The 14,755-nt window shown below is 46.0% G+C and overlaps 1 protein-coding gene across 2 annotated transcripts in view; it reads right to left on the bottom strand.

The window, feature by feature from the left end:
• The window catches only part of LOC119456258 (uncharacterized), a 159,416-nt gene that overhangs the window by 13,701 nt on the left and 130,960 nt on the right, over positions 1 to 14,755 (bottom strand). The window contains exon 2 of one of the 2 annotated variants that reach the window (XM_037717910.2): positions 2,343 to 2,746. In XM_037717910.2, coding sequence (XP_037573838.1) covers positions 2,415 to 2,746 — 332 coding nt within the window. In that variant the 3' untranslated portion in view covers positions 2,343 to 2,414. The remainder of the gene's footprint in view (positions 1 to 2,342; positions 2,747 to 14,755) is intronic. The other variant, XM_037717912.2, reaches the window with a different exon arrangement.

The following is a 14,755-nucleotide window of genomic DNA, read 5'->3' as shown; positions in this document are numbered from 1 at the left end:
TCATAGGCACAAATGCAGATCGTTTCAACAATCTACACAGCCTAAAGCCGACTAAAAAGAAGCAACATTTTGACAGGCAGGCAGATTTAGCTAGTCATTCGTAAGCGTTCTAAAGGTAGTGGCTCGGTTTTGTTGAAATTGCCGGCGGTATCTGAAAGGCGCAGTGCTTTTAGTTTCGATGGCGTGTTAGTCGCTGCGGTGATGTGCAGCCACTGACGGTAACGCAGGCATGCTTCTTCGAAGCACTCGACCTGCCCTTCCAATTGCCACGCCACTGAGCTCAACGATCCCGCGCATTTGCCAGTGGCGACAGCAACTATTAATCTAAAAGCTCATAAGTATAGGGCCAGGGATGTACCTTTTGCTCGCACGCCGAGTTCTGTGTTCTGAGTTCAGCGCCGAGTTCTGGAACATTTTCCGCCATTACTCCGTCTCTTCGCCAGTTTCTGAAGCAAGCGCCGAGTATAAGTAATTTTATTGTGATTATCAATTATACTGACGGATCAGCCTGGGCCTCGGAGCAGACATCGTATGCCGGGCCCTAAACGCGCGTTCTGCGCCGTGCTCCCTTAAGGGCTGCAGAAGTAGGCGTCTCTTTCCTCCTTTACAATCACCATATATGTAGAGCAAACGCGTCTTCTTCCGACGCGCGAAAGGCCGTGGGGGGGAGGGAAGGGAGGCGACGTTTAGCTGCGGCACCAAGTGCCTATTTCTACCAGAGGCTCCGGCAACAGTCACCAACACCGCACGCATTTTGTGTGAACGCGGGCAAGACGCCGACGGCGTCGACAATAGTTCTGCGTGTTGCCGGTGCTGCTGCATGTCCAAGTTTATACAGCTGATAAAGCTACTATCATTACTCCGTATAGCTCTCTACAAATTTGCTATCGCAATTGATGCTTCACCTTTCAGGTGAAACTGCGACAACTTTTTATTGTGATATCAATTATGTACGGACACTCCAGCCGCACTCGGAGCAAGAGCATCATATGCCGGGCGCCTGAAGCCCACTTTGGGCTGCGAAAGGGAACACAGAACTGGCATTCCGCGTGCACCAGAAGCAGCGTTCTTCTGTCGAACACGACGTGCTATGCCGGAGCACTGGCGGGTCAACGACGAATAAAATAAATTATGGGTTTTTACGTGCCAAAACCAGGATATGATTATAAGGCACGCCGGAGTGGAGGACTCCGGAATAATTTTGACCACCTGAGGTTCCTTGAGGTGCACCCATTGCACGACACGCGGGCGTTGTTTGCATTTCGCCTCCATCGAAATGCGGCCACCTTGGTCAGGATTTGATTCCGCGCCTCGGGCTTAGCAGCGCAATCACCAAAGCCACTAGGCCACCACGGCAGGTTGAACGAAGTATCTACACCTTCGCAGTGAAGGAATGCTTAATAATAGTAAACTGGGCTATTGGGTGCTGATTTATGTTTGAATTGGGGTGCTGTAGAGCTTACACGGAACGAAAGGAATGACACAAGACGACACTAGCAACGCATTGTCCGTCGTCTTGCGTTTTACTTTCGTTCCATGTCAGCCATAGCGCCACAGTTCAAACAAGAGGTAATGCTTCACGAGACGCTGGAGTGCCTATGTGGGAGATGAATGCACAAGCATTTCTCCCGTTTCGCCGAATGTAGAAGCTGAACACTAGGTGCAGAGGGCACTCCGACATGTCCGTATATGTCACAGGACCCACACGCTTTACGGCATTGATCAATTGAGCTAACCAATAAGCATAACCTTTTAAGGAAAACCTTTTCTTATTAAGGAGAAAGCCTTATATGTCTCATGAGTCAGTCGACCTTGAGCGAAAACGGATCGGCGACACGAAAGGTACAAAAAGGCTATGAACCCTCGACCTTTGGTGGGAGCCGTACCCACGACCTTTGGTGTTAATGAAGGCTACCAACCCTCGACCTTTGATAGGAGTCCAACCCGTGACCATAGGTGGGAGCCGAATCCACGACCCTTGGTGTTAATGAAGGCGAAGTTCATTAAGGCACAGTTAATTAAAATAGAGTAATTAGGGCACTCAAACCCATGACTGTGGGTGGTAGTCGAACCCTCAACCTTTGGAATTATGAGGGATGACTAAGTGCAGTACACTAAGCGAATCAAGGGGGATGACTAAGCGAATTAAGAAGATGGGTAAGCGAATTAACAGGGACGACTAAGCGAATCAAGGGGGATGTGTACGTCACGTGTCCGTCTTTAATGCATCAGCACTTGGGCTTTCGCCTTCAAGTCGTCTTAGGGATGGCATAAGAGACCTTGTGAATTTTTTGTCAAGGTAAACAAGCACTCGAAATGTGAAGCGGGATGCGTCCAATCACCTGGTTTGAGATGGAGAGAGAGAGAGACCGAGCCCCGGACGCGGCTGCGCGGGAGGCGCCGGCGCCGGGGGCTCAGCATATGTTGAGGCACTGGATGGGGTGCAGCTTGCGCTGGCTCATGCAGCGGCTCAGACACTCGGACTCGCCCCGCTTTGGAAGGTTGAGCGACGAGGCGCGCGACGCGGGGTCGTCGGGGTTGTTCCGCCGCTGGCCGCCGTACCCTCCTCCGGCCGCCGCCTGTGCCAGCGCCGCGTCCGACGCGTCCACCGACGAGGCGGCCGCCGCTCCCCGGGGCCACGTGTAGGGCATCTTGTCGGGCAGCACCAGCGGGAAGAGCAGGTTGAACAGGCGACCAACCTCTTCCACCGCCACCTCTGGGTTGTACTCGGACGACGCACCGGCTGCTGCGGAGGGAGAGAGAGAGAGAGAGACAAGCCCGCCTTCAGAGACTCGTAGACAAAGGTTGCAAAGGGGCAAGGGCTCATGGTGGGAGCGTTCCCCTGCTGCGGAATGCCTAGTCTACACAGTGGCAGCAGAGGAGCCGTCAGCCCTTGGCGTTCCCGCGTCGTCTCCCTTCGAAGAACCATACCCGAGCCCAATGATGCTTGTAACGGAATGTAGCGCAAGAAACGCAATCACAAGGAAGGGTACGAAAAACAAGCGCTTTATGTGCGCGTTTCGTTACAAGTATGTCTAACACACTAAGCCACGAAAAAGTTTTACAGGTGTCTATTTTGGCGATCTGATGATCTCATTCATCATGACTGGGCCGATGGTCAACGCTTTCACGCGAACTCGACAGAAGCCGTTTGTGCCTGCTAGTCGGGCTGGCTCTAGACTTTTCATTTCGCGAAAGCGCTAACCAGTAAGGACAGTCAGGCTTTGGTGTGCGTAGCATCGATACGTCCTTCTTTGTGAGCGATTACCTCCACGGGGATGAGCCATGTTTTGAGGCCACGAACCGCTTTTTGGGTCGTCTTTTACGTGCTGCTGAGTTCTTTGCACGGTTGTATACCTGTAAGGGAAAAGTTGACATCCACCCGAATGTAGAACGAAGCTCCAAAGGAAAACCGTACGGGTTTCTCAGAAAGAACGCTTCGCAGTTGAGGAAACATTCGTCCTGGTCCGGGATTCGCACCCGGGACCAACACCTTTCCGGTTTATACTGTATGCACAAAATAGATGGGTAAGTAACGCTAAACTTTTCTGGACATTTCTTGAAGTAAAAAAAAAAGACGTTTAAACAAAACTGACCCAGATCATTGAAAACAGCGCAGAACCTATGGCGTGACCCAATGACTCCGTCGACGAGAGAGAAATTAGCAGGAGGAAATTTGAAATTCAACTGCGACCTTATACACGAACAAGCTGTCCGTCTTCTGCCCAAACAAAGCCTACAGAGATTCACAGAGGCATACCAAATTGGGCGAGCTGATATGTGTTCATTTCACATATAGAAAAAAAGAAAGCGCGAAGCATGAAGACGCTACGAGAAGAAACGGACGGGACAAACACCACCTTAATATTGAGCTCGTTGTGTTCACATGCGCCCTAGTTTTTCATACTGCTTCAATATTTCAGAAGACGCGGACGGTTCCAGAGTAGCCGTTATATTGCATGCTTCCTACCACGCCTTTTTCTTTCCGTTGCATCCTCGGGTGGCACGTTGCTTCCGTATTTCAAGCGACACATGCCCACACACTAAACTTTCCTTATTTCTGAACGTTGTATTCAGTTTATCCCGTTCCCATTCAAACTTATCCCGTTCATTCCTTTTCGTCTGAATTTTCTTTCTGCTTATTTTTTTATACACTTTTTTTTTTGCTTTACTAGTACAGAATGCCAATCATACCTTTTCTTAGGTTAACTTCGCCGTGTCTACTATCTCTCAGCCTTTTAAGTGACGGTGCGAAGACGTGGGGTGGAATCTCACTTGTGGCAAGTTCATTTTTTCGTTCACTTCCGTCTCCCTTTACTTCATCATTCCCAAATTTCAATTAAAGCAAGTAATCTACCCTAAGCTTTCCTTGGTTTCATTGTCTATTGGCTTCACATGAATGTGACTAACAATAGTCGGGGCCCCTCTGTTCCCCTTCATGTTCATTACATAGCGAGGGTCTCGATTCAAGCAGCACTGATGCATTCAAGTAGCATACAGGGTTTATTAGCTTTTTGCCTTCTCCCACGTTCACCTACTACGTGACGCCTGCGGTAGAAACGATGTTCTCCATCCACGGCCAAGGCCGCGCGTTGTGACGCTGGCTAACAGTGCAGGGTGAAGTCTAGTACACATATAATAACCAAGAAAGTGGACTGAAAACGGCGCCGCGGTAGCTCAAGTGGTAAGAGCATCGCAAACGTAATGTGATTAACACGGGTTCAGATCCCATCTGTGGCAAGTAGTCTTTTTTTGTCCACTTTCATTTCTCTTTACGTTATCATTTCTACATTTAATTCGAAACAAGTTATTTACCCTATGCTTTCCTCGAATTCATTGTCTGTTGGCTTCATATGATTCTGTTCAACAAAGAACAGGCCCATATTTTACCCTTCTTCTCGTACAATAAAATGCGCGTTCACTGCGGGAAGTGTGCTAATGACCTTGTGAAAGTGACGCCTTGCACCTGTGCTGGAAATAAGTGATCGCAATTGCAAATGTCCGCAGCCAGTTGAGAAGGCTGGTGCTTTCAGACTAAGCGAAGGGTTCCTTTGAAAGTGTGCTCTTTCTTATTTTTTATTAAGAAAAATACGGACTTGATGACCCGTACGCGCCTCAATCCATCGCGCAAGATTTATGTCAGGGTTTAAGTCAATTCTTTAAATTTGATTGCATCCATGCTGTACAGGAGACATATCTTACTTGAAAGTGCAAGGCTCTTTCTCTTCCTAGTTCCAATGTTAGCATTGGATATAACATATATAGGACAGAGCTCGCAAAGCCAGACTAGACAAGGTTTTGTCATCTGCTGGTTGCTATTTTCTAAACATTGACGTTAGATAGTTACGTAAACAAACAAGGCAACACGGGACTGAAATAATTAGTTGGTGATTTAACACTTATCGTTACATAAGTATTTTCCCCCCGAATTACGCAAATATTTTCAGAACGTCTGACGCGTTATTGCTCAAAAATAGTGGGAAGTTGGGCTTCTTGGTTATGCTTAAATAGACGTACATCACGTGAACATGATACTGACAGGAGCAGACCAACACAGGCTGACGCACATAGTAGCACCATTTGGCTGAGGTTGCGATTTAAAGTTTACTGCATGGATTACATTGCAGAAACAGTGTTGAGGATAAAAGCAATGTTAGTGAGGTATAAATTACCCGATTCGCGCTAAAAGGTGCAGCCTAATAGTTTTCTTTTGCTTGTTCTCTTAAGCGAGCCTTCTGCACGTAATTTCAGTGCCTAGCTTTCCGGACTAGAGACGCTTCCGGTATCGAATTTCTGTCGCTGGTGCAAATACTTCTCACTGACTCGGTGATGTAGATGCGAATGTTGTCACTGTTCGTGCGAATAGTAATACCAAGTATTGTATAGCAGCTCCTTGCAGCTTCGAAGCTATAGAACACTCGCCGAGGTAGGTCAGTGGTTATAGCGTTGCGCTGCTGACCTCGAGGTCGTGAGTTTGATCCCCGCAGCGCCAGTCGTATTTTGTTGGAGGAGAAATGCAAAAAAAAATGCTTGTTTGGGTAGATTTAGGTACACGCTAAAGAACCCTAAATAATCAGAATTAACCCGGAGTCCCTCACAACGGCGTGCATCATAATCAGATTGTTGGTTTCGGTGCGTAAACGCTTAGAATCTAACTTAATTTACTTTAAGTTGGCGAGCAATGGAATGTCTAGTATTGCTACGTGCACGAAAATTCCTTAGATCTACATAAACAAACTGCGCTGAGTCGGTGAAAACTGCTAAGACAGAGAGAGAGAGAGAGAGAGAGAGAGTACGTGGCCTTGCTGTCTGCACGAGCAGTTTTCAAATCTGCATAAGCAAACCCGGCCGGGTCTGTGAGAAGGCCCTGCAGCAGCGCGAAATGCCAAGTGCTGGAACCTTACCTGTGCTCGACAGGACAACCAGAAGAGTCAGAGTGCTCTGAGTGGGCCCCTATTGACACCTGTGTGCAGAGTGTCTCGTCGAAAATTGAACAAAGACAGGCTCAAAGGGGCGCGCAGTTCAATCCAATTTCCGCCTCAGCTGTACGGAGGTTTCGAGCGCCTCCACTGTTCCGGAATGTAGTGAAGGTTCACCGCTGCGGCGTTGAGAAATTGATGGAAGATACACCGATTGTTTCGGCGGAAATTGACGGGGCTGGGTTGCACCTTGCCGACAGCGTGCCTTTGCCGTGACCACGAGAGCGTGAGACAAGCTTGGTTCCACCATGTAACAAAACAATTTCCTTATTGTTTACCTGTACGGATTCTACAAAAAAACTAAACGCAATCTCAAGAGTCAATATTTTGGCTGCTTGTGTGTAAAATGGTTCCTTCAGGAGGCCACAGCGGGCACATTTAGCGATAAAACCGGGAGGAAAACACGTTGTTGTTGTTTTCATATTGTTACGTTGCAGAAGTCACATTTAAAGATGTATTTACAATATTTACAAGAAAGGCAACGACGTACGAACAATATGGTTGTGGAGACCGATTGCACCTCGACACGTCAAAGCGCTTCTTCTGACTTTGGCGCCACTCTTGGTTGCACCGTAACAAGCTGCTTCAAATTATATATTTTTTAAATATCCTCACTGTAATATTGCTAAACCTTGACAACGCAAAGGGCGCTTCTGTAGCTTTGCACGCTGCTGATATGGGCAAAAGAGTAAATGTTTTTGCCCAACAGCTATGCTGCGGAGAAATGGCAGCGCGCCCACAAATGTTACTGCAGTTGCGTTAAAAATTTATGCACGTTTTTTATGCACACGTAGTATATTTACGCGTGAACTGAATAACATAATTGAGAAAGAAGTATCTATGCTTCGCTATTCAGACTTCGTTTAACTGCCTGTCTCGTCGCTTTGCTGCAGTTGCAGAAGTTTTTCCGTAGAGATCGATTTGGTTACATACAATGTAGTCCAGAGTTCGATAGAGCATCGCTTGATAAGGTTGAGTGATGATTATACTGTAGGGTCGCCAGCTTTCGTCAAAAACAGGGGCACTAGCCTATCGGTTTCTGTACGAATCCCATATTCAGGTCAATACAAGATCAGCTTATGCTTGAGTGGTCGTCCTGGCATTCGTCAGCACGCGTCGGTCAAATTAAAATTCATGTTCTTTCAGCGTGCGAGACGCGGTGTAGATGGTCGGCGATTCATGCGAAGTTGTAACTGTAATTTGCTTTCTGTGATGATCACTACCGCATTGTTTCTATTTACCGCGTGACCTGTATTTCTGGCCATTTTTCGGGTGGCATTTAAACCCACGTTTCGCTTGGAGTCATCATTTTGGGGTCGTTTTTCTCGCCCTCTGGAGCAATTGTTGTTTTTCCATCTGTAGTTATTCACAATGGACACAGACAACATATAAGCAATTCCTGTACATTTTTAGCTGCGGAGGAGGAAATAACTTTATTTTGTTAATTTGTTTAGCTGCGCAGTGAGCCACATGTGTTCCTGCCCTTAATTTTAAACTTGCCGGTCATCTTGTGCCAGCACGTGTAGAAAATTGCAGCATTACTTGCTTAGTCTTCCATTTTCTTTAATAATAGAGCCGTTCTTGGATCGCAAAGGCTGCACTACTATTAGGCACGTAATGCTGGTTTACACCAAAGGAAAACTTCTCGCAGAACGGCATCTTTTTGGCAAAATATGGCCAAGATGAATATTGTCGTTCTTCAGCGTACTGACAGGTTTCACTCTTCCGAGAGGTAAAGGATAGCGGCAAACTTAGTTTACGACAAAAATAACAGAAACAGTGCGTCTGTTCTTGCTATGCGGACATGCGGACAAGCGCTCAAAATAATGCCTTAGGTTCATGACTGTGTGACGTATTTGGCGTTGGTTTATAATTTGGATTACTTACTCGGGGCACTTTTCAAGGGGAGTCAAATGTTTCTTCGAGAATTATGAAAGTTTTATTCAGACGCATGATGTCAGAATTGTTCTGGGTGTAAGCTAAGTGACCTTCTGCTAGTCGATAAGTGTGTAGGGAAGATTGTTCGCAATGACAGTCTTGCGAAGCGACGCAAAAAAAAAGAAAAAAAAAAGGAAAGACAACCTGCGAAAACTAATTTTATCAGGACACGCTGATACAAAGCATGCGGTAATCAAGTGGCACTCACGTCGAATGAAAAAAGCCGAGTTCTGAAATGTCGTTTTAGGGGAGGCGTGCGACGCCAATGCACTTCTGAGACAATTGCAAGGCACAAAGAAGTTCCTATGCGCGGCGTTTCTTTGATTTTGGCCAATGAATAAGAAACGAACATGCCTGTCAAGCGGAGACGAGATGACAAAGAAGTCTGCGTAGCGGCTAACGAAGACAACTATGCTAAGTCTAGACTAACTGTTATTCAGAGAATTAGGCGTGGTAGGAAAAAATGTGTGCCCAATTTAGCAATACAACGTGGCCGCTGGGTAGACAAAAGCGCAAGTAACAGAAAAGAGGCTTAATTAGCCATTTAGGCCTTCGTGCTTTGTGTTCCCTTTTGTCGTTCTTAATGCGGTTGGCTGCCGCGAGAGACTTAACGAAATGTGTGCTGCGCTTTAGGTTTGTTCGTACAAAAAGGTACCGGGCTAAACTTGAGTTGCTTACTGTGGCATGCAGCGCTGATGTTTTGTGTTTCGCAGTTCTGCTTACTGTTTCTTTGAACAACATGAGTGAAACGTTCAGCGGCCTCAAATTTGCGTGGCGTTTTACTAATATAGACAGATATAATCTTCATAAAAGAACCGGCATAAGTACAAGCAAGTTGACATTTGCCCCAATTGACAAACCTTTTGCTTGAATGAACTGGGGTGGCGCAATGCATACAGGAGTCGTCGCTTAATTCTCGTGCCGATGCGTATATTTTATTTGTTTCTATTTTTCCATATTTTCTTTCCCTGCTTTTGCCTAAGCAGTATTAAAATAAAAACGTTTAATCAGTCACTCTATTCCTTTCAAATCATCGACTCTTCACGAATGGCCGATAAATCCTGGGATCCGGAGGTAAACACAGCTCATATTCACGTATAAAGGTTCTTACACCAGAAATGTTCGTATGAGCACTTGCCAGCCAATCATCGCAGGTCATTAGGGAAGGCGGCAGACCAATGACATCCAAAACACTTACAAATAAATAAGGCTGTGTGAATTAAATTATTCATTCAAATCGCTTCGATTCACGTTTATTCTTTCAGAAAATATCCTGGAAAGGGATTTGGGCTAAATGTTGAATAGAAAGCTTGACGCCCGTAACTCCTAAAGTTAATTAAATTAGAACCATAAACAAAACCATAAATTCAGCCCGAGACCTATGCGGAAGATTAAGCAAAGCGCAGGTGTCCCGCAGATCCGTACTAAGCTCCGAAAGAGCACGATCTTTTTCAATTAAGAAAGCATGGACCTGTGTTCAATTTTCGTCAAAAGTATGTAGGCTACTTTGCCTACGACTGCCATTCTAACTTCCAAGGCTGTTTAAGGAACCACCTGCGGCATGCCATAAGTTTCACCGCCTTGAGGAGTGAAAAAAAAAAAGATTCTCGTACTCGATCACCATAGGTCTGGAGTGTCAGGAGCGCAGCGGGAACCGCTGCGCATAGCCGAACGACATATAAGCTGAAGGCGTGGAGCAGCCCGTGCACTTTTGACGAAGACTGTACTTTACCTCGGCGTCGTAGCTATCACTGTGGCTGTAGTTCAGCGTTTAGCAAGGCTGCACCATGCCCGCATATATACAGAGCTTCCGTATAGATGTGTCAGAAACAGATTTGAGGGGAGGCACATATTTGTGAAGCCCCCCCCGAACTTGCGTTAGGTAAGTGATTACGTCTTCTCCGGCAAGCTGCACTACACGTGGCGTCATGCGGACTCGTGTTCCGTCTTTTCACACGTTTCGCGCACGTTGTCTTTCGCAATACACAAACGTTTACCTGCGATCCCAGCGATGGCGCTATACAAAGGTGCGCATGGTGCGAATTGCTGCGTGCGAAGTGCATACTGGCTGTACGCACTCGTTTAACCGCCCAGTGCATCGGTTATGATATCAATTAGCAAATCAATTAATAAATATATAATTATTATACTAACTATTTTAGGCTCAAATAACATTTCATTGTTTTTATTTGGTTCGAATGCATTCTCCATGACAAGAAATACCTGGGGAAAAAGTTCGAGTTCTATTTAGTGTGACGTGGTGTTTGGGCTTTCTAGGGGTAATATAGCCATGTCACTGTATGGGTGAACAGTCCAAAAATTGTTATCTTTTTTTCCCGTTTTTTTTTACCCGCGTGATACGTACGTATATGGTGCACCTTCATTGGAGAAGTCCAAGCGGCCAACGCAGTCAATGATTCCTAGCTTAACTGTGTCGAAGGCTAGCTGTTGTCAGAAATCAGTGCACTTGTACGTAACCATGTGCCTATGGGTCCGTGTCATCAAGATAAACTGAAATGCCGCCTCTAACGTGCATAGTGTCACTTTCCTGAATAGTGTCGAGTTATAGTGTCTGACGGAATCCCGTTTGGTCGAGGAAACTGATAGTTAGTTATGACACAGCGATGACCAAGATAAAGTTGGTTAGATGTTACATCTCTTTTACGGGCGCCTTGTTAATCCTTTGAAGATGAGACATAACAATACCTGAAAGCAATGCTTGGTTTTCATAGAAACGTGCAAGCTACTTGGAGAATAAGAATATTCAATGAAAAGAAAACATAATAATTTGCGGAGACTTTTGCAGCAGTTTGTTTGTTACCTGTGGGAAACACGAGACAGAAAACTGGAAGTGACCAAAGCATCCCATGGCCTCACGTGGAACTTGTTCAGACAGTTCTGGTCGGATGTGAAACAGATGTGCACATTGCATTTACTATATGTGTGATATCACGATGTGATACCTGTGTGATACCACTGCAGCCGGGGATCTTGCATCGGTCCTTCGCCCCCTGACCGTGCTTTCGAAAAAGAGTGAGTCGCGTGCCAAACTTCTTTTTCCTGGTTCTCTGTGCCTGCTCGAAACCAAAAAAAAAAATGATGCTTGATTCCTGTCGTTTAGTGTTGGCCTAAGACATCTAGCCGGAAACTCCGCACTTAGTACTGAAAGTCGGCAAAAAAAAAAAAAAAAAAAACACGTTGTTTTCTGGTGGGTTGCCTGCAGGCAACATTCGTCCATAAAACGATAACCATAAACGAAAATGGCAAAGAACACACTGTTAACTGTATGTATACGCCTTATCACGTGCTTCAGGCATCGCGCTTCACGGTGGTAGACTGCCCGCATTCCTGTTAAACGTGTGCGCAGTGGACAGAATAATCAGGCTCGAAGTGCAAACGATGAATCGATCAGTTTTCTTTCTGTAGCAATGGACACAGGTTTCGGTACATGTTTATTGCGTAACCAGTCGACACGTTATGTTGTTGCATTAGATGCAACACCATTGTCTTCCACGTCAGAGTGTTCCTACAGCCTTCTCTTCATTCCAGGTTTCGTCGATATACTACACAGTATAGACTTCTGTTAAGCCGAACTAGAAGGGACCAAGAAAATTTGTTCGCCTTCGAAGAAGTAATAAAATAAAAGAAATTTACTTTTCTGGTTGCTGCACCCGGGTATCGACCCGGGCGCTGACGTGTATACCTTTGTTTGGGCCATTGAGTATTTTTCCTTACTGGCGCTTCACTGCACATCTGTGCACTATCTCAAAACTGACATTTCACATAGCTTGCCCGAACAACCGTCTGTACGTTCTTTTTTTTAACGTGCGAAATTATTCCGAGCAGTATCAGTGACATCGTATATGTGAGCGCCACTTGTTCTCATGGCTCCTGGGCAATGAGCTCAGTATCATTCAATTCAATTTTATTTTCGACATCACCATCACAATGCGGCCACATCATATTGTGGGCACTGGAAATAAAGTGTCGAAACCGGCTTGAAATCATTATCAGTCTACAAAGGCACCTCAAATACTCCCGAAAAATATAATATAAAGAAAAAAAAAACATTGGGGCTTTTTACGGGCCAAAATTGAGATTTTATTAGAAGCATGCCGTAGCGGGGCGCTACAGATTATTTTGACTACCTGGGGTTCTGTAAAAGTGCACCTAAAGTACACGAGCGTTCTTGCGTTTCACCCCCGTCGAAGTGCGGCCGCCGCGGCCTGGATCGAACTCTCGACCTCGAGCTCACCAGCTCAACGCTGTGGACACTAAGCTACCGCGGAGGCTGTAACACCTCCGCAGGTAATGTGGCCAGACTATAAGCCCAGCATGTTTTCGCATTATTGTCCACACTGGCGTAGTTTATGTACACAAAAACACAATTTCATTTTGCCGTAATGGGAGGCTGCTGTGAAACCCTCGCTGCATTGGCAGCAAGCACAGCGGAGGGCCGTGGAAGGTCGGCCTAACCGACCGAACAGTTCATGTCAAGGGGAATTACTTATCATGGATTCAACGGGGGGCAAACTAAGCAAGCATTGCCCGCCATATCTGAAGATTTGATGGCTTATCGGCGTTCGTCTTAATGGGACTGTGCTGTATACCATGTTCGCAGTCTCCGACCATAGCCTTGCGCACAACGCCAGGAAACGTTTCTTTGTGTAACTTGTATTTGACGCTAATAGACTGCTTCAGAGCTTGCATGGCGAGACGTGCGCCACCTGCAAGTCGTACAAGGTTGCGTTTAATGCAGCGTTGCAGCAAGACGTGCTCGAATGCATGCTTAATTTGAAACCCATTAGAACGTATGCATAATGCCTGCCTCTAATGCAAACATCTAATACAGCATAAGAAGAAGGTTGTGTATAATTGAGCTTGCTTTGTCTGCTGGCCATGCAGTCAACCGGGGCGACCCCTGTGTCATCGCTACAGAAAGAAAAGCAGCGACTTCGAGTTCTTACTTAAAATTCCTGTTTATGCAGTCAACCGTGTACGCACTTCACAAGAGTACATGCACTCAGAACGCCTGCAGAATGTGAGAAGGCGTACTTGTAGAAAATGCTGTATTGCTCCGTTCGTGTTTCCTTCGCGCTAAGCGCATAACCACGTTCGCGCTCAGCGAAACTTTGCTGTTAGCAAAATTTAAATTTCCTAGGACGTCTGCAGCTCCCCTTTGAGACATTCACGCAATAACCGGTGTTATAACTTTGTATGATGTGCTTCAAGAATATTAAAAAAAATTTCAGCTCGCAACTTTTGCCGCTTTGGCCGAGACGAAAGCCGCCTTTGAAAAACACCGCTGCATCGGCGGTCGTCGAACTTAAGGTCAGTGATTCCCGCAGCTCATCCGTAAAGTATATACGCTGACCGGACTGTGCAGAATATACAAACGCCTTGAATGAAACCGACCAGCTTTGCGATTTATTGCGTTCACATCAACGGCTATTTTCCGAAATCGCAATGCGATCTTAATGTATAGAACGCTGCATTTACTTGCCCGGACCAAACATGATAGCGTTCATGCTTGTATTCGAGAGCAATAACCATCGACCATCCTTTGAGAAGGCGCGACGACACCGAGTATTAAAGAAAAAGAGGGAAGGGGCATTAAGATTTCAGTCGCGATTGAAAGAGATGCCTTGAAGCAGTTTTGGTAGGAAACAAGTGAATGTTTGAGAGATAGCTTTTACACGCAGGGGCAAGTTCGTCGCTCTTTGTTGCTACATTTGTTCTTGGGGTAAGCAAATATCAGGTGAATGGTTACCTGGCATTCGTTTCAAAGCGTCCCGCCGGGCAACAAAGCCGCCACGCGTAAAACCAGTTTCCTGAGCAGGGCTAATCTCGAGGTATCCAATCATTGAAGTTGCTCTCGGTTTCAATAGCGCCTGCATGCATTTGCGCTGCCTCGGTGGTTGAGGCGCGGGGAAGTGCGAGTGACATTATTTATTTTAGGAACGGGATGATTGTGTATCTTGTCGGGAAGGAAAGTGGATTAAAAGAATCGCGCGAAGCAGATTCAGGTTCAGTGACCCGTAAGAGGCTTATGAAACGCTAGCTTGCGGGTTGATGGCAGAAAATCTGCAATCTTTACCTTCCTGCATCGCAAGTTTTGTCCATTTGCATCAGACTCGTTTTTCTTCACTCCTTATATGCTAATTACCTTGCGTTGCTTTCATGGCGGCTCTGCATTACCGGTTAGCTGAAACTGTCATTAGTGGGGAAACATGAGAACCATTCCCGAATTCTCTCCCACAAGCCTAAATTCTAAAGATTAAAATACTTATGATTTACGGGAACAGTCTATTAACGTTACCTGAGCATTGTAGCTTGTC

This window comes from Dermacentor silvarum, chromosome 6 (genome assembly GCF_013339745.2).
Source record: "Dermacentor silvarum isolate Dsil-2018 chromosome 6, BIME_Dsil_1.4, whole genome shotgun sequence".
Lineage (NCBI taxonomy): Eukaryota > Metazoa > Arthropoda > Arachnida > Ixodida > Ixodidae > Dermacentor > Dermacentor silvarum.
Note: the sequence above shows the minus strand (reverse complement) of the source record. Positions and strands in the feature narration are given on the sequence as shown.